Genomic DNA, 20,067 nt, shown 5'->3' with positions numbered 1-20,067 from the left:
AAATACTCATTATACTTTCATTGTTTACTGTCCATAATTCTTGACAGACTTGTAGGCTCTAAGAGAGCTTACAAGCTGATGTGTGTCTTACCTGCTACATTCTTGGCACTGAAGTTTGTATTTAATAAGCATTTGTTGATGAAATAAAAGAGTTGATGCACTACACAGTAAACTTTGTTCACTTATATAATAATAATAAGAATAGTAATAGCAATAATAGTAATGGGCTACATGAATTATGATGTGCTTGCCATACACCAAGCACTCTTCTGATTTTACTTGCATTATTTCATTACTCCTTTCAACAACCCCATGTGCTAGGTATGGGGTTGTTATTATAGATAAAGAAATGGAGGCATTGAAAGAGTAAATAATAGGGTCATATTTGTATTTCATTGTCAACTGTAACCACATCTTTGCTAGGCTAACATCTCCACAGTTTACTGTCAGTTCATTATTAGTACTCAGTCCCCAGAGAAAATGTACTTAAATTGTTCTTGAGTTTTCTAGATGGAACCAAGACTATAATTTATATTGATACTGGTATAGTCACATTTTAGGTCTTACTTAAATTAAAATGATTATCTTTCATAAGAGAACTATAAATAAGGTAATTAATGGGTATATAAATTCTTCTGAATTATTCAACAGTTTTTAGACCATCAGTGCCCTTGAGAATACCAATAAATTTTGGATAGCTCTCCTCAGGAAAGAAGAGATTGTTTTATGATCTGGTCATGAAAAATACTTGGTGAGTACTTGGTAAATTAATGGTAGTGATGGTGGAAAAAGGGTAAATTAATACTATCAATCCAATGTATGAGAAATGCAAGGGACCAACGAGATACAATTAAAGGTAGTAAAGTGATGAGTGCTTTACCCAAGACTTAGTCCTGAAATATGTGGCTGGATCTACCGAACCAAGAAGACCTCCAATTTCAACTGTCTATGTCACAAATTTAAGAGTTCTTAACTGAATATATTTACATAATCACTAAAGTTCTAATTACATACTAATTTTATATTGCTTTTCATTAAAGCTCACCGAACAGTTAAATGCCACATATCCAGTGCCTAGCTCAGTGCCTGGCAAGCAGTAATTCTATATATATTTGTTGAGTATGGTCTGAATTTATCTTAACTGCTCATCAGTTTACCTTTCCCTTCCCCCACACCAAAACCCCCAGTAAAGTAATAGCATTTATTCATTCTTTACTTCAGATGTCTGTTGAGTTCTTCTACATAGTTTTTCTGATCCAGAATTGCAGTAATCTGGCCATCTCTGAGGGAAAAAAATAAAAAATAGAAAAAAAGTAAATAACATTAGAAATACCAAGATGCCCCACTCCCAATCTTTTCATAAAACATAGAAAGGAAATTATGGCACAGACACACTGAATCAGAAGACAGACCTGATGTATAATCCCCTTGGCATATCAACAAGAGACTTGGAGGTCTAAAATTGAAACCACCCCTGCATATTAATAAAGCTCTTGCTATAGCTTATATATCTTAATAACTTAGGTTATAGGTATAATGTACAGTCTACTAGAGGCGTTTAAAGAATAAAAAGTTTCTTCTCACAATTGAGAGATTTTTTTTTAGCTTTGTTAGTATTATTTATCATAACAATTTTCCATTTGTCATAGGAATTGAATTAAGCTTATTCGGGTGAAATAATTATTGTTCTCAAAGGCTACATATTTATTTGCCTTTAAATGCTGTTTGGCTTCAAAGTGAATGGTATAAAAGGCATTCACAAAGATCAGGTGTTTATTATTACATGAGTAAATTAAGTGTGGAAAAAGAAGGTTCACTTCTGGGACCAGCTAATCTAGAATAGGCAAAAGTTATACAGACAGACTTTTCAACTGAAAGACAAAATTCAAGGCCACATACCTCTACTACGACTACTTAAAGGACAAGCAATATAATCTTAGCTCAATGCCTAAGGTTAAAAACTTCAGACTAATTATGCTTTCAACTGCTAAATTTATAAAGGGTAAAAGGTGAGTTTCTGATCGCTAATTTCCAAGTACCATATGAATATTTTTAAAACTTTTAATTTTGAAATTATTTTAGATTTACAGAAGTTGTAAAAGTAGTGCCCAGTTCCCATATACTCAGCTCCCCCTAATATTAGCATTTTACATAATCCCATAATGCACATGTAATAGTGCAAATTTTAAGCAAACTGGCAATGCAATCCTTCTGGTCAAGAAAACCATGTTTCCAAGCATTGGATTCCTTTTATAAAAATTTTTATTTTGTTTGCCCCTGAGCCACATAGTAGGAAAATCTACTTAACTAAAATCCCTTTTAGGGTTTAGCAGGCATAATTGTCAGATATTTTTGACAAGATTCTATTAAAGCTATCTCATCAGAAATTCTTTCAGCACATCTGTTAAAGCAGTACTGTTGTAAACTTTAAATACTATCAAAGAACATTAAAGAAAAAAGAAAACTAATTTTCTTTGTACATACCCTTCACTACCTTTACTGCTGTTCCCATCCTTGAGATACATTGAAAAATCTATAACTCCAACCTACAGAGAGAATGTTCAGAATTCAATATAAAATTAGATACTTTTCCCAAGGCATAACACAATGTCTCTTTTTAGGCACTCAAAATGGTATTACGGTCATGACAATTACTAGAAATTTTTAATAAAAATTTAATGTTTTATTATAATCAAGAATTGACGGGACTTCCCTGGTGGGGCGCAGTGATTAAGAATCCGCCTGCCAATTCAGGGGACACGGGTTCGATCCCTGGTCCGGGAAGATCCCACATGCCGCGGAGCAGCTAAGCCTGTGTGTCACAACTTCTGAGCCTGTGCTCTAGAGCCTGTGAGCCACAACTACTGAGCCTGTGTGCTGCAACTACTGAAGCCCACGCGCCTAGAGCCCACGCTCCACAACAAGAGAAGCGACCGCAATGAGAAGCCCGTGTACTGCAACGAAGAGTAGCCCCTGCTCGCCACAGCTAGAGGAAGCCCGTGCGCAGCAACGAAGACCCAACGTAGCCAAAAAAAGAGAAGAAAAAAAAAAGTTGGAAAAGGTAACTTAAAAAAAAAAAAAATGCTGCTCCTTAAAAAAAAAAAAAAAGAATTGACAAGGGTTGTAAGTAAAAACCAAGATTAAGTCAGTAGGACATGACTAAGAAAGTCAACTGAATACTTAATATAAATTAAGGTTTAACATTTCTTTCTCTCTTGCTTATTTAAAATATTCTGCTACTAAACCCCTGTGTATATGTTTTGGCTTATATGTGTGTGTACATATATTGGGCTGGCCAAAAAGTTTGTTTGGGTTTTTCCATAAGATGCTATGGCAAACATATATACATATGTTTGCCACTGAACCACATAGCACACAGCACATATATATATATATATATATATATATATATATATATATATATATATTTTACCCTGTGCAAAATATTTTTAACGGGGATCACAGTTAAGACAAGAATTTGAAAAACATTCATTATGCATAAATAAGCCAAGCTGGAAGGAAAAACAAACAGATTTTTTATATTCACATCAAAAATAAAGAAAATCCTATTTATGACTCATAGAAGTTCCCCTAATTTGGTTGGTATAATCTGATCAATCCAAATTCTGAGATAACAGAACTCAGAGTGACACACTAGGTAACCAAGTATCTTCCTCATACCTGAGAGTCCAAATCTTCTCCTTTCATACAGAAATTGGCATCAATGACATTCAGACCCACCAACAGACCAGCAATTATGGCTCCCTCTTCTTCCATCATGAGGGCATTGGGTTCATAGAATTCACTGTAAGAGAAATCCATGAAACACTCTACTGTAATAAAACCTCAAGAATCCAATGATGTAACCATGAGACAAGGAGAAAAGCACTTGCCTCGTGGTTAAATATGGTCATCTATAATAACAGCAAAAAAGTAAAAACAAGGATTACTTGGATAACTTTATTTTAGATAATAGGGACATGAACAGACTCTAGATAACAGACAGTCCAGCTGAAAGAAGAGTGATTAGAATGGTATTTTCACTGAAGTGAGTATTCATGCTTCTGCCACATATCTGTATTTGCAACGCACCAGGGGATAATTTTTCAATCTTTCATGGATCTTAAAAAAACCGATTAGTTTGTTTTTTAAAAATTGCCTTTTTTCTGATCTGCTTTATTTTTAGTTTTTAAATTTAATTTTATATATATTTAAAAAATATTTATTTTATATTGGAGTATAGTTGACTTACAATGTTATGTTAGTTTCAGGTGTACAGCAAAGTGATTTAGTAATACATATGCTGTACTGTTGTATGCAGTGGTAGTTCATTCACTTTCACTGCTGGGCAGTATTCCATGGTAGGGATATACCACAATGGATTCATTCTATTTGCTGTTTCAGTTGTGCAGGCTACAGTGCTTTGCTGAACACTACCGCACATGGGTTTGGGCACATATACACATGCATTTCTGTTAGACACACCTAGGGTGTGAAAGTGCTGAGTCAAAGTGAGTGAAAATATGTATTAAAAAGTGTTCTGTCTAGTTCGTAAGACTGAATCCATTTACTCTGGTGCTCTGCTGGATGAAGAGCTAATTCTTCAGACCCCAATTGAATCATATAATTTTGTAGCCGCCTACAGCTTGAACACTAGACCCTACACCACTTTAAGGCTTGATGATCCTTGGAAAGTTGAGCCTTCCCCTTGTGGAAATAAATAAGCTCTCCTGAATGGTTACTGTTTCTCTTTCTCCTGATTTGTTTAATTTTCTTAGGCAAGAAAACAGCAATCAATGGCACACGCAGCTGCAGCAACATTAAAACAATGCTCCATGTTAGGATCTGCAGTGCAATTTTTTGTAAAAACTAGGCTCTTGAAAAATTCAGCCATGTCTTTAAATTCTCGATTACTTATTCTTCTTATAATATTTCTCAGAGGCAGTCTGCTGTACTTGAATTCTTTTAGTAAATATTAATGACCTATAAAGTATATATAGAAAAGTACACAAATCATACAATACAGTGGAATGAGTTTTCACGCAGAGAACACACCTATGTAACCAGCACTATATTAAAAATCAGTACATCATCAGAACCTCCAAAGCCACCCTGTGCTCCCTTCTACTCCCCATTTACTGCCCCTGCCCTGCCAATGGTAGCTCTTTCCTGACTTCTATCATGAAGGATAAATTATGTACGTTTCTGAACTTTATATAAATGGAATAATGCAGAATGTATTTTTCACGTCTGGTTTCATTTGCCCGACATTACACTGGTGAGATTAATCCATATGGCTGTGTGTAGTTGCTATATGGTATTTCATTGTATGAGTATACCATAATTTACCTACCCATTCTACTGTGAATAGATACTTGGGGTCTATTACAAACATTTGGGGCTGGTACAATCATTGTAATAACTATGAACATTCTTGTTCATGTCTTTTGTTGGATATAACTATGCATTTTTTATTGGATATAATAACTAGAAGTGGAATCCTTGATCACAAGGAATGCTCATGATCAGCTTTAACAGAGGATGACAAACAGTTTTCTTAAATTTCTATACCAATTAACTCATCAGCAGGACATTAAAGTTACTTCACATCCTCACCAACACTTGGGATTATCTGTCTTTTTCATTTTACCCATTCTGGTGGTTGTGTGAGGTTATCACACTCTTGTTTTAACTTGAATTTACAACATGGCTAATGAAGTTAGGCATCTTTTAATATGTTTACTGGCCATTTCAATTTCTTCTTCTGTGAGAGGCTTGTTCAAGTCCTTTACCCAATTCTGTCTTTGCTCGTCTGCCTTTTTCTTTTTGGACTGACGGAGTTCTTTATACACCATGTGTATGCATCATTTGTTGAATATATGTATTATGTATTGCAAATATCTCCTTTAGAGTTATGGGTTACCTCTCACTCTTAATCTCAAGAGTGACTTTTGATGGACAGAAGTTCTTCATTTTAACGTAACCAATTTAGCCATTTTTTCCTTTACAGGTAGAACTTTTTGTGTTTAAGAAATTTTTGTCTACTTTATGTTTCTTCTAAAAGCTTTATTGTTTTCTCTTTCCCATTTGTACCTATGACCCAACTGGAAATTTTTTTGTGTGTGTATTTGAATTTAATGTTACACGTCAACTTCCTGTCTTAGTGAGCCTGGGTATATGCTAAGGTGTCAAAAGCCTTTCCCGTTTTCTAAAGGTGTTAAGTTTTGACCTGTCCTGCAAAGGACCATACATATGCCACAGAGACAGTGTGAACACACTTAATATAAAAGTATCTATTCTTGCGTATGTGTGTGTGTGATGTGGGAGAAGGTATCAGCTGAGCTACGTGAAATTGTCATGAATCAAATGTTTCTGACCCCCCAAAATGATAACTTTATATGCTCCAGCCTCATATGATATAGAACATGGGGAGAAAAAGAAGGAAGCTCAACGAGAAGACCTTCATACCTGAGAAGTTCCTTCTTATTGATCAGAGCTTTCATATACTCTGAAAGTTTCTTTTGCATCAATGCCAAACGAAGCCAGGCTCTTCCTCTGCCTACTGGTGTCCTACAAAAACACAGAAACCAACTAAAAGTAGCAGAGCTAGAGGCCACAGTGGGGCAGGTCCATTTACTCCCGCTAACGGGCCCCCCCAGTATACGGTGCACAGGATGTGCTCCTCACAGCCTCTCCCACCACACTCCTGTGGGAGGACTTCCGTGTGGGCCAGTGGGAGCCAGGGGTGTGTTTGGGACAAATGCTCTCGTGAGGAATTAACTACTGAATGAGACCATGATTTGAAGACAAGACCTCTGGAAGGCCAAACTAAAAATGCTCCATCAGACTAGTTTTGGTAAATCCTCATAAATTTAGTATGGATCATGTAAGGACCCGAATAACAATAATCAGGACACAGGCCACTTAGACCTCTACTTGATTACAATTAGACCAGTCTAATTTGGGAAGGTGATTACCACTCTTTTTTCAAGTCCCAAGGCAGGTTCCGGGTGTCAGTTCCTGAGGCTCACTTGACAACTGTTTTAATCTTGGTTCTCATGAAACACATTGTTTGTCTTAAGTCCAACATGCCACCTCCCTAGATCTAACTTCTTGAGACTCACTAGCTGATACCCACAAGTGCTTTAAAAAAAAGAGAACATTGGTATTTTAACATGAAGACAACCTTTCTTAGATTAATAATAATTATCCCTCACACTTCTCATTATTCTACACTACCAGTTCTCTCGTAACATCACCTATTCATAACAGCATTTTGCATTTTGGACTGTTATGAAGTAAATTATTATGATCACCGTTGTCTTTAGTCTCACTCCTAAAGGAGGTAATTAAGAAGAATGTTCTCCCTGACACACAGAACTGAACCTTAAACTTACTTAAGTCCTGGAAGATCTTTAACACTTGCTGTTATCTCTGCAGCTTCTGGAACAAGCTTTTCTACCAGTTCTAGAGGCCCCCAGAAGGATTTATTTTGTCCAAGAAAAGTTTTCTTAGCTAAGGCGATAAAAACAAAGCAATATTTTAATATTTTTCACAACATAAACACACTCTCAACACACACATACCCTCTCCCATCTATTCAGTGCGCTTTTCCGGGAATTGATCCCAGATTATCAGACAGTTCTAAAATTATTCATGCTTTCATAATAGATAACATTTCATAAAACTCAAAAATCCCTTACTTTCCAAGACTCGGTCCTTCCTCTTTCAGGAAGAATTTATGGACTAGCTGTATAATAACAATAAAATATCTTAACAATATCATGCTTAAAGCCGTGTGGTATTAGTGAAGAAAACAGTCCAGTGGAAAAGAATATGTAATCCAAGAACAGGTTATCAAAGATTGGAGCGGGAGGAGGAAAAGAAGCCAAGGTGAACAAGACCAGGTCCTGTCCTCAAAAGCTCAGGGTTAAGTGGGAAGAGCATGGACGCAAGAGTCTGGAGATCTGAGTTCTAGCACTTGCTCTGCCCTCACTCACTGTGTGATCTTGGGCAAGTCACGTCCCATTCTAGATCTATATCCACCTGTGAAACACAACTGCCATCTTGAATTAGAGACTTGTAACAGTGCTTCCAGCTCTAGCTTTTAAAAATCTATTTTTTAAGCACTATACGTCCTTTAAGTCAACCATATCTCTGCACCCACATCGGCTGCGTTCCAATGGATTAATATTAATTCGAGCCTCTTATTCTTTGGCTCCACCAGGAATGCTTCTCTTCTGGAACATGTATTGCTAGGAAACAGGTGCGTGCACATGTGTATTCTGAGGCCGTGGTCTACCTTTCAAGCCGTGTTTCAGGCAGTGCTCCATCACCACAAAGAACTGCTGGAGAGGTGCGTAGTCAGAGTCCAGAGTTCTCCCTAGGTTCAGAGCAGATTCAATCAAGCCCTTGATACTCAGCTTGGCCATGTTCATCAGGTTCATGCGTTCGTTAGCCATGAGATAATTAGGATCTGCAGCCAAAGGAGAAAAGGATGAAGCCTGGTTACTGGAAATAGCGCATTAAAAAATTCAGTATAAGTTCAGTGGGTTGACATTTGCATTGATGGCGCAAAAGCAAGAGCGGGTAAGACTGTTGGTGTCTTGGCAAGAACCAAGGCCTTGGCACCAAATTATACTATTAGTTGTTGTATTCTTCTCCACCATGTGCTTTGCTTTAAAAAAAAAAAAAAAAGATGCCAGTCTCCCTTAGGAATATTCTTGGTGAAACAGTAAAAAATATATTTATTTTATAAAATTTTGAGCCTTGAGTACAGTCTTTTAATATTCTCACCACCGCCTCTGTCACCAGCCTAACCTGGGTCCATCACAACTCAGTACTGCACAGCCTTCACACTGGGCTGCTTCCACCCTTGCCCTGCCTCACCCATTCTCTACAGCTTGTGAAGCGCTCTAAAAAATAAAGCCAATGTAGAAAAAAAGGATAAAGCGCTTAAACTTTGTTCCAAATACGCTATGTGCATTATTAGTATTTATACTAGTTAGCATTATTATTTAAACTAAGCATTACTAAATGAACTAAAAATAATTACCATTATTAGTATAATGAAGTATTAGAACTTAATCAACTCCCCGATTTTTTAAGACTTAACATAGAGCATGTGGCTCTCATCAACCAAATAAACTCCCTGAGGAAAGGGACTAAGTACCACATTTTACCTGACATCCTCCCAAAAGTTAAATATGTTAAATTTCTATACGAACTGAAAAAGGCCTAGGGATCTATGAAATATTTTACCTTTTTTAGGAGGACTAAAAGCAGTACTAATAAAAGCCATGCTCCCAAAATAGAAACAAGCTACAGCACAAAGCAGAGATGATTTCATTCAAATTGTCCCAAGTAATTTTCTTCACACAGTGTTTTCATTTAGATATGCATTCACAGTTAAATGAAGCAGAATCAAATAGTCAAATTCTAAGCTCATCTTCTCCATTAAGTTTAAGGACTTGTAGGTTTACAGTGCCCACTATACAAATCTTGGTTTGTTGTAGTGTTCTCTGAGGTAATAATTTTAGAGGATACTTTATTAGGAAAGTCAGAATTGGTGTATGTTGCCACTAATTCTCTCTTGCACACCAACAAATGTTTTAGGGCCATGCCTCAAATCTGGCTCTCTCTGTTCACTGTAGGTCAACTTGTCAAGAATGGAACAAACTCACAAGGGACATTGAAATACACAAAAAAGTACCCCCTGACAAACAGCCATGAAGAACAACTTTATCAGATATTAATTTCCAACATTATTATCAGCATTTATGTGCACTGTACTGTTTCTGACCTTCCATAATCCCTGGGAGAAAGGAATAGGGCAGGGGTGTGTGGGTATGCATGAATGTTTGTGGAGAGCTACTGGATTCTCCATTTAACATAAGAAAATGTGGCTGAAGTTGGATTAACTGGCGGTCCATAAGGTACCACTCCCTCTGCCTTAAGTCTGTTGACCAATAATTCAGGGAGCTAATAACAAAATTAAGCAATGCTCCTAGTCAAAGTACATAATCTAATTCTAACCTAGTGAGAACTAGTCACATGGGAGAGCTGGATTTGGAATATGTACAAAACACGATGCTTTGAGGCATTTTTCCAGAAGTGGTGGTACCGGCTCTTCTACACTGCCTCATCTCGTTCTTCTTGTAATCAGTAGCAGAAATGTTTAGGACATCTGGTCAGTGGCTGGGATGCATTAAACTACAGAAAGATGAACTAGTGCCTAGGGAAATCAAATTCCTGATACCTTAGACTCCATTAGTATGGTGTTATAACCTATTTGAACTAACCTGCATCAAACATAAACCACCCACCCATTCTTTAGAAAATATTACTCTCAGCCTTGGCATTACTAATATTTTGGGTCAGATAATTCTCTTTGTGGGGGGTCAGATAATTCTCTTTGTGGGGGGCTGTTCTGTGAATTAAATTTAGCAGCAACCCATGCCTTTACCCACTAGATGTCAGTAGCACCCTCTAGTCATGACAACCCCAAATATCTCCAGATATTGCCGTTAAGTCCCCTGAAAGACATCTCCTACCCGTGGAGAACTACTACTCTAAACAAATGAAAGAAAGTCAAACAAAAATCAGGGTAATTTGACAACTAGACGTAAGAGCTCAAAAGAATTTATTGCTCATTATTAATTGTTTAACTAATGCAAAAGTTCAATGATTATTTAATGCTTACTATTATCAAAGTGGTGCGGCATGGCCAAAAAAAAAAAAAAAGATTTTGTGGAACTAATGTATGCTGTTTGTTTGGCTGGGTTTTTTTGGGCGCACCATGCAGCTTGCGGGATGTTAGCTGCCTGCCCAGGGATTGACCCATGCCCCCTGCAGTCGAAGTGTGGAGTCCTAACCACTGGACCACCAGGGAATTCCCTGTATGCTCTTAAAAAGGGCTGCTAGTTTTGTGGGGTGTTAGTTTTGTGAAATTGGTGAGTATGTGAAAATTCATTGAGCTGAGTACTTATAATATGTGATCTTTTTTATATATTTTATACTTTTAACTATAAAAAGCTTAAAAAAGTTCTGTTTTATTATATAGGCCAGAAAATTATTTTAAAGTGCATGACTTTTACAATGTTGTCAGTCATACTTTTCTATGAGAAAAATAATTAAAATTGCAATTATTCACAATGCTAACATTTAACACTACTTTTCCAACGTGAACTTTTGTTCATTCATTCATTCATTCATTCATTTTTTTCAATAAATACTGAACATCTACTTGGTGTTAGATACTGTATTTAATGCTGGGAATCCAGAGATAAAAGACCTAGTCCTCGACATCGAAGTGCTTACTATTTATCAAACTTGGGTTATACAGATGTCTGGAGAATAAAACAGGGCAGCTTACAGAGAATACTTGAAACTTCAGGATAAACATTATCATCTTCAACAAAGATTAATTTTATTTCAGGACAAATAAATTAAAATGTTTTTATGTTAAGCCATATATACGCATTCTATGGAATCAAATGTAAATTTTATATATATTTTTAAGGCTAAGATAGTAGATATGAAAGTAATGTAGGATTTCAGGCAAGCTGTGAGTCCCATACAATTTCCTCTGCCACTGGATGTATTCTGAGGGAAAGTTTAAGAAGTATCCATTACCCATGGCTATTACTTAACATTGTACTGAGAGTGGCAGACCAATGCAATTAGAGAAGATAAAGAAATTGGAGACATATAAACTGTAAAAGTGTGGATCATATATTACTGCTCTCATACAATCTGATTTTACACCCAGAAAAAATCAAAGTAAACTGAAATTTTTACAAAAACGTAATAATTCACAGAGGTAGCAGAATACAAAATTAATATATAGAAATCACTAGGTGCCAAATACAGAGGATGAGACTTTTGAGTTCAATCTTAAAGGACAAAGAGAAATTAGTCAGGCCAGGAAGGGTTAGGAGTAGAGCTGTGAAGGGAGTAGGATGGAAGGACAGCTTGGGTAAACGAACAGAAATATGAAAGAACATGGCATACTAAGGAAAACCAAAATTATGCCGTAAGTTTATGATACATGTGAGTAAGGGTTGTGAGATGAGACAAGGGAAATAGGTAAGGGAGAGATTGCTAAGGACCTTGTTTAAGGAATATGGATTTTACCTTAAAGTCAGTAAAGATTTTGATGTGAGGCGTAATGTCACTGATTTGAATTTTAGAGAAGCCATTCTAGCAACCTTGTGGAAGATGGATCGAAAAGGAATAAAAACTCAAAGCTGGGGAGCAAGTAAGGGTTTACCGCAAAAGCTGAGGAGGAAAGTTATAATATGGGATGGAATTGGAGCAGTGCGTGCTTGTGGAAAAGACGGAGTTAGCTCTGAGAGATGTTCTAGGGGTAGAATGTTAGGATTTCAGGACTTGATCACCAGCTGGATTGAGGGAAGAAGGGGAGAGAATGGAGAGCAACTTCTGTGTTTCTAGTTTTGGTGATTATTTGATTGTTTCTACATTTGGACGGTGGTACAAATCACCTTGGTGGGAAACATAGCAGGAGCAGTGGACTAAAGAAACCATGTAGAAATGACTGTAGACATAATAAACTATATTGGTTTTCAAAGTCCTTTTAAGAGTGTATGGGTCTTCATTACACCTCTTCAAGGCTGCTAATTTCCATATGAGGAAATTCTAACAAACTTTACGGAGTCATGTGGTTCATCTAGTCAATAGTGATGACAAAAATGGACCCAAAGTCACATAGCTAAGAGTGACAGTGAGTCACACTGTTCTGCAAAGCAATCATCTAAGCAAGACCCTATTTTATCTCCTTATAGTGCAGTGACTAAGGTTCATACCGAGAAATATTGAAATGTTTTATGAATAATTGAAGGAAAAGTAAGTTATCTTTAACATTATGTTAATATTAAGTATGTTACATCATACCCAATTCTTGGTAAAGTGGGAATAATTCATAGGTAGCACAACAGTTACTTTTATCTTAAATGTGAAACAAAACAGTTGTCCTACAGAAATTTCCCAATGAACCTAAAAGCATTAATATGAGATTTAAAATGACCAACTAACAGAAAGATATTGAAAGGAAAGCTTACTTGATGTTCAGAATGACTGAAGACCAATGATTCCTAAATAAATCTACTTTGAACTTTTGCTGTAATAGTTCTTAGAGTATAAAATTAAGCATAAAATGAGTTGTCCATGATAGTGAAAGAAATCACTGAAAGTACTAAAAAGATCTTTAATAAAACACCATTTAACTAGTCTGATGACACTTATTTGTACAAAATAATTATGAACTTTTACTCAATCCTCATTTAAAAATAATCAATAAAGTCTTAGGACCCTTAGAATATCTATATATGTATCTATATCTGTATTTATCTATTTTCCTTAATATCATTTCAGATATCACATAAGCTTCTACTCAAGAATAATAAAGAGGAAATTCACTTAAATAATATTTTCTCTGGGTTGAAATCTGTTAAAGGAGTTCATCAAGAAAATTTAACCACTAATTTATTTATCCTGATTGCTACCTTTCCTTAGTAATAGCATAATCAAAGATGTACTTTGCTAAAATTAAGCCTTATCATCAGAAAGATTATATCCACCCACTACTCAATCTGTTTGATATGAATCATCTGTGCTAATTAGCTTACTATATGATGCCAGGCAAGGAATCTTACTTCTTTGGGGCCTCAATTTCCTCATCTGTAAACGTACTTGTTCAGTAATTTTTTTTTTTATAAAGACATCACACACCCGCACCAATCATAATGACTAATTGCAGCACTAATTCTCAAGCAGGGGGCACATTAATATGCCTGGAATGGGGTGAAACAACATGGTTTGGAAAACCCCACCAACGACTCTGATACCAAATGAACTAGATCCTTGCCACTCCAAGTGTGGTCCTGGAACATCAACATTGGCATCACCTGGAAGCTTTTAGAAATGGGAAAACTTGGGCTCCAATGGTACTACTGAATCAGATTCTGGACAGAACCTAAAGCAATTTGTATGGGCATTAAAGTTTGTGAAGCACTGACCTAGCTCTTCTAGCTCTAGCATGTCATAATTCCATGATTTCACAGATGGCTTCCTCAAGGCCAACCAATAAATACATTTATCAGTAGAAAGCCCCCAGGAGAAAGGAATAATAAAGATCACAGCAGAAATCAACAGCAAATAACACTATTGAGAGGAACCAGTGAAACCCAAAGTTGGCTCTCTGAAAAGATCAACAACGTTGACAAATATTTAGCTATACTGACGAATACAAAAAGAGAGAAGACTCAAATTACTAAAATCAGAAATGAAGAGGAGACATTACTATTGACCTTACAGAAACAAAAAGGATTATAAGGGAATACTATGGGCAACTGTATGCCAATGTATTAGGCAACCTAGATGAAACAATTTCAAAGGACAATTTCTAAGAAAGATAAACTACCAAAACTGACTCAAGAAGAAATAGAAAATCTGAATAGAACTATAATAAGTAAAGATATTAAATTCATAATACAAAACACACCCCATAAAGAGGCCAAACCAGATGGCTTCACTACTGAAGTTTATCAACATTTAAAGAATTACTACCAGTTCTTCACAATTCCAAAAAACAGAGGAAGAGGAAACACTTCCCAACACATTCTATGAGACCAACATTACTTGAGACCAAAATCAGACAAAGACATCATAAGAAAACAACAGATCAGTATCTCTTATTAATATAGATGCAAAGCTCTCAACAAAATACTTGTAAACCAACTCTAGCAACATACAAAAAGGATTATACAATATGACCAAATGGTTTCTTAGATGACACCAAAAGCAAAAACAACAGAAAAAGTAAACTGGACTTCACTAAAATTAAAAACATTTGCACTTCAAAGGACACCATTAAGGAAAAGAAAAGACAGCCCATAGAATGGGAGGAAAAAATGTAAATCAGATCCTGTATCCAGAATATGTAGAGAACTCTTATAATTCAACAATGAAAGACAAATACAGTAAGTCCCCTACACACGAACCTTCAAGTCAAGAACTTTCAAAGATGCAAACGTGCGTTCCCATGTCCAATCATGTAAGTTAGCTCAGACGTCTGTAAGATTACTGTACTGTAAGATTAAAAATGTTTTCTTTATTTTTTGTTTGTTTTTTTATGTATTAATGTGTGAAAAGTATTATAAACCTATTACAGTACAGTACTATATATCTGATTTTGTTAATTGGATACCTAGGCTAACTTTGTTGGACTTAATGAACAAATTGGACTTACAAGTGCGCTCTCAGAACGGAACTCGTTTGTAGGTAGGGGACTTACTATAACCCAGTAAAAAAGAATGAGCAAAGGATTTCAATAGACATTTCTCCAAAGAAATACAAATGGTGGGACTTCCCTGGTGGCACAGTGGTTAAGAATCTGCCTGCCCATGCAGGGTACACAGGTTCAAGCCCTGGTCCAGGAAGATCCCACATGCCGCAGAGCAGCTAAGCCCATGCGCCACAACTACTGAGCCTATGCTCTAGAGCCTGCAGGCCACAACTACTGAGCCTGCGCACCACAACTACTGCAGCCCGCACGCCTAGAGCCCGTGCACCACAACGAAGAGCAGCCCCCGCTCGCCGCAACTAGAGAAAGCCTGAGAGCAGCAACGAAGACCCAACGCAGCCAAAAATATAAATTAAAAAAATATATATTGATAATTATTGAAGTTGGGTGATGGAAACGTTAGGGTTTCTTATGCTACTCTCTCTACTTTATGTACTTGAAAAATTCCATAATTAAAAATAAAAAAGAGGTTCTGCTTTCTCTTGCTTCAGGACAAGGTTTAACTGCTAGCCTCCAATAAGAGTCTAGTGCTGCTTTTTTCTACCCCTGAACATAACCAAAAAACCCCTTTTGATTGGCATTAGCATTGAAATGAACAAGCTTATTTGGTTATTTAACATTCCAAAACCATTGTCTATGTACTCTTACTTATTCTTGGTCAGGTATTGTGGAATAATAAGAAATCAATCAATTTCTCTATTTATCTAAGCCCTCAGTTCCTAACACAGAGCTCCTAAAACCCTAGCAAATTCCCAAGTGATAAGAGCCATAGGGGCATCTTTGTTATATTTGGTTCTTGTTTCTAGTTCTGAAATAGCTCCAGAGTTAAAGGTATTATAAAAGGAGCATCTTTGTTATTTATAACAAGTCCCTTTCAAACACAGAGTTTATGCTAATGAGGCGAATTTTAGAAAGCCCCTAAGGATGGGAGGGCTGGTTGCCAGGGGGAACCAGTGGTGTGATAAGAGGGTTGGAACTTTCAGCCATTCCCTCCCACCTCCAAATCCAGGGAGGGGAGATGGGCTGGAGAAAGAGCTCAAACATCAAAGACCACGATTTCATCAATGATGCCTACATAACGAGGCCTGCATAAAAATCCTAAAGGAAAGTGTTCAGAGAGCTTGTGGTTAGTGAACACATCGAGTTGCTGGGAGGGTGATGTGCCCAGAGAGGGTATGGAAGTTTCATGCTCCTTCCCACATACTTTGCCCTATGCATCTCTTCCATCTGGCTGTTCTTGAGTTGTGTTCTTTTATAATACACCTGTAATTTAGCAAGTAAACTCTTTCCTTGAGTTGTGTGAGCCAGTCTAGCAAATTATAAAACTTGAAGTGGGGTCATAGAAACCTCTGATTTATAGTTGGTTGGTCAGAAGGACAGGTGACAACCTAGACTTGTGACTGGCATCTAAAGTGAGGGGGCCTCTTATGGAGTCTGTGTTAACCCCAAGTAGACAGTGTCAGAATTGAACTGGTGCTGGAGAACTGGTGGGTGTGGGAAAACCTCCCCACACATTTAGTGTCAGAAATGTGAGCAATAGAGGAAAACACTTTTCTTTTAGGTATCCATTTCTCTAATCTTTAAAAAATGTCCGTTTCTAATTCCAGCTTGCCCAAGAGTTCCTAAGAAACCACACTCTCTTCTTCTTCACTGGCCTCCCATATCATAATACAATCAATTTTAGTTTGGGAAAGTTTCCCAAACATCTTCAAGTACCTTTACCTGAAGAATTCCGTACCACAGAAGAATACCCAGAAGATTTCTGGGAACGTCTAGAAGTTGGGACAATAGTCAGTCTTCTCTGTTTTGATGCAACATAAGACATTTAGGTGATAAGTACAAATTCAGGAGTTCCTTACTCTGCTCAATTTACTCCATAGAAATAAGTTAAATATTAGGGGGCAACACAGTGATCTAGCACAGTTAGATCTCTGATCTAGAAGAGTTAGAGCTGTCTCTCTCATATTCCCTGAGTGATATTGGGGAAGCTACAAATTTCTTTATATCTAACCTGTAAGATATTGAGACAGACAATCCTCCATGGACTTCTTGTGCTACTACATGTCTTTATGGGTTGTATCAAGACTGCAAGGCTCTCAAGGCTCTTTTACCCAGGCCATTTCTCAGGGTTGTTTATGCAACTGATCATCTTAAGAGAGGAGGCTTCCCTACTGCTTCCTATAAAAACAACGGTTCCCCAAACTGTGTTCCTCAGCTGCAACACAGAACCACCACATGTGTAGCATTTTTCTAAGCGATACAGTGTCTCCCAGGTGCAACTCTGGCGCAAGAGGAACTGACACAAATGTGTTGATGCTCAGACTCTTGCAGTGTCATGAGTAATAAAGTCTTTTGTCGTGTCCTTCGCCAGTATCCAAGAAATAGGCTAATTTTTTAGTTTGTAAGTAGAGTAAACCCCAACCTTGACAAAATATAGGAATAATCTCTACCCTTAACTTAACTCCCTGGAATATTGTACACTTGTGCTCCAAATGAGACAACACCAAAAGTAATATAGTTAAAAGCATGATAAATTCCAGTATAGGATTTGAGGCAGACCCTAAATATGAAATTCACAGAAAATGTGGAAGAAAGTATTCCAAGTGGGGAGAATGGGTATGTGAAGTGAGGTGAAGGAAATAAGAATGGAGTGGGGAGTTCTTCCTGGGGAGAACTGGAAAACAGGAAGGGTAAAGTCAAATGACAGGTCTCTAAAACTAGACCTGCATATCCAGGAAGCAGGCAATGGGAACCACTGTAGGTTTTGAGCAGGGAAGTCGTATGATTAGAACTTTGTTTCAGGATGATTAGTCTGAAAGGATTATGCAAAGTGAATCTGAAGAATTTGGGGGAGAGGATCAAAATGGCTTCACTTGAAGAATTGGACCTGTTAAGGAAACAGAGGAGTTGAGAATAACCTAAAGTTTTTGCCCTGTGAGCCTTGAATACTGTGCTGAAAATGGAAATGAAAAAAATTGAATGACTGTTTTGGAAGTAAGGGGTAAAATCAGCTTGGTTTTGGATACAATAAAGGATACAATGATGTGGAAGCATCCTAAACATAATTTTCATCACATAGTTGTAAATACAAACTAAAGTTTGGGTTGGGATAATCACTAGCCAAGGGATAATAGTACCAATGATTAGAAATAAGATGTTTCCATCAGAGGAGATGGTTTAAAGAGAAATAGAAGGATGCAAGGTAACTGGCCTTTAAAGGGTGCCAACAATTAAAGGCTGGGAACAGAACACAACAGACTGGCATTGCTGGAAGAGCTCTTTTCCTTATATCTTGGTAGCTAGGGCTGAAATGGATATACACCAGAGAGGCACTACAGGATACTGGATTATCTTTCAAATTAAAGGTCACAACCCCTTAGTGGGGTATAAAAATCGATTTAGTATGTCCTACAGTGTAAGGTTATATGTTGTTTCATGAAACTTTTGTTCTAGATATTTAGAAATAAATGATGTGTGTATGGAATTTTGATGAAAAAGTATTTTTGAGAGCCAACTAGGTTTGAACTTTGGTATAGTGGTTAACAGCACAAGCTCTGGAGCTAGCCTGTTGGAGTTTGAACTCTACTTGAACTCTTCCCCTAGCTGTGGAACCCTAGGTAAGTTCCTTTTCTCTTCTCTCTTTTTTTTTTTTTTGCATTTATTATTTTGAGACAATTATAGATTCACATACAGTTGTAAGAAATAATAGAGAGATATTGTGTACCCTTAACCTAGTTCCCCCAAAGGTAACACCTTGCAAAACTAGAGTAACTTATCACAACCAGGATATGACATTGAACTGTATCACAAGGATCCCTCACTTTGACCTTTTACAGCCACAAGCACTTCCCTCCTGTCTCCTACCCCCTTATAACCCATAGCAACTACTAAACTGTTTTCCATTTCTGCAGTGCTGTCATTTCAAGAATGTTATATAAATGGAATCATATAGTATGTAACTTTTAAAATTGGCTTTTTTTTCACTCAGCATAGTTCTTGAGGGATCCATCCAGGTTATCAATAGTTTGTTCCTTTTTATTGCTGAGTAGTATTCCACTGGGAAAGTTTCTTAACTCTGTAGGCCTTACTTCCTTCATCCATAAGATAATGATAGGGTTTTGAAGATTAAACAAATTCATGTATGTTAAGCATTTAGAAATGCTTGGGATGTACTAAGAATAAAAAATTGTGGGACTTCCCTCGTGGCGCAGTGTTTAATCTGCCTGCCAATGCAGGGGACACAGGTTCGAGCCCTGGACTGGGAAGATCCCACATGCCGCGGAGCAACTAAGCCCGTGTGCCACAACTACTGAGCCTGCGCTCTAGAGACCACGAGCCACAACTACTGAGCCTGCGTGCTACAACTACTGATGCCCGCGAGCCTAGAGCCCATGCTCTGCAATAAGAGAAGCCACAGCAATGAGCAGCTACGAAGAGTAGCCCCTGCTCGCCACAGCTAGAGAAAGCCCACGCACAGCAACCAAGACCCAACACAGCCAAAAGTAAATAAATAAATAAAATTTAAAAAAAAAAAGGAATAAAAAATTGTTAGCTATCAAAATTATTATGGTCCTCCATAAGTAAGTTTAAAATTTTTATTTAATTTAAAATAAACCTTCATTGAATGTCTATGTGATACAGTGCTAGATGCTAAGAAAATTTCTTAGCTATGTTCCTTCCATTTTTCAAAATGGTGGACATCAAGTCTTAACTCACAAAATGTATCAAGGAACCAGTCAGCCATC

At 37.1% G+C, this 20,067-nt stretch overlaps 1 protein-coding gene across 5 annotated transcripts in view; it reads right to left on the bottom strand.

The window, feature by feature from the left end:
* Positions 1-20,067, bottom strand: part of RUFY3 (RUN and FYVE domain containing 3) — an 83,115-nt gene that overhangs the window by 28,167 nt on the left and 34,881 nt on the right. For all 5 annotated transcript variants that reach the window (XM_061192354.1, XM_061192353.1, XM_061192356.1 and 2 more), the window contains 6 exons: positions 8,303-8,476; positions 7,398-7,515; positions 6,469-6,570; positions 3,682-3,805; positions 2,485-2,546; positions 1,217-1,282 (listed from right to left, as the gene is read on the bottom strand). In XM_061192354.1, the coding sequence (XP_061048337.1) occupies positions 1,217-1,282; positions 2,485-2,546; positions 3,682-3,805; positions 6,469-6,570; positions 7,398-7,515; positions 8,303-8,476 (646 nt within the window). The remainder of the gene's footprint in view (positions 1-1,216; positions 1,283-2,484; positions 2,547-3,681; positions 3,806-6,468; positions 6,571-7,397; positions 7,516-8,302; positions 8,477-20,067) is intronic.

This window comes from Eubalaena glacialis, chromosome 5 (genome assembly GCF_028564815.1).
Source record: "Eubalaena glacialis isolate mEubGla1 chromosome 5, mEubGla1.1.hap2.+ XY, whole genome shotgun sequence".
In the NCBI taxonomy this organism is placed as follows: Eukaryota; Metazoa; Chordata; class Mammalia; order Artiodactyla; family Balaenidae; genus Eubalaena; species Eubalaena glacialis.
The sequence above is the reverse complement of the archived record's forward strand: the minus strand, read 5'-3'. Positions and strand labels throughout refer to the sequence as shown.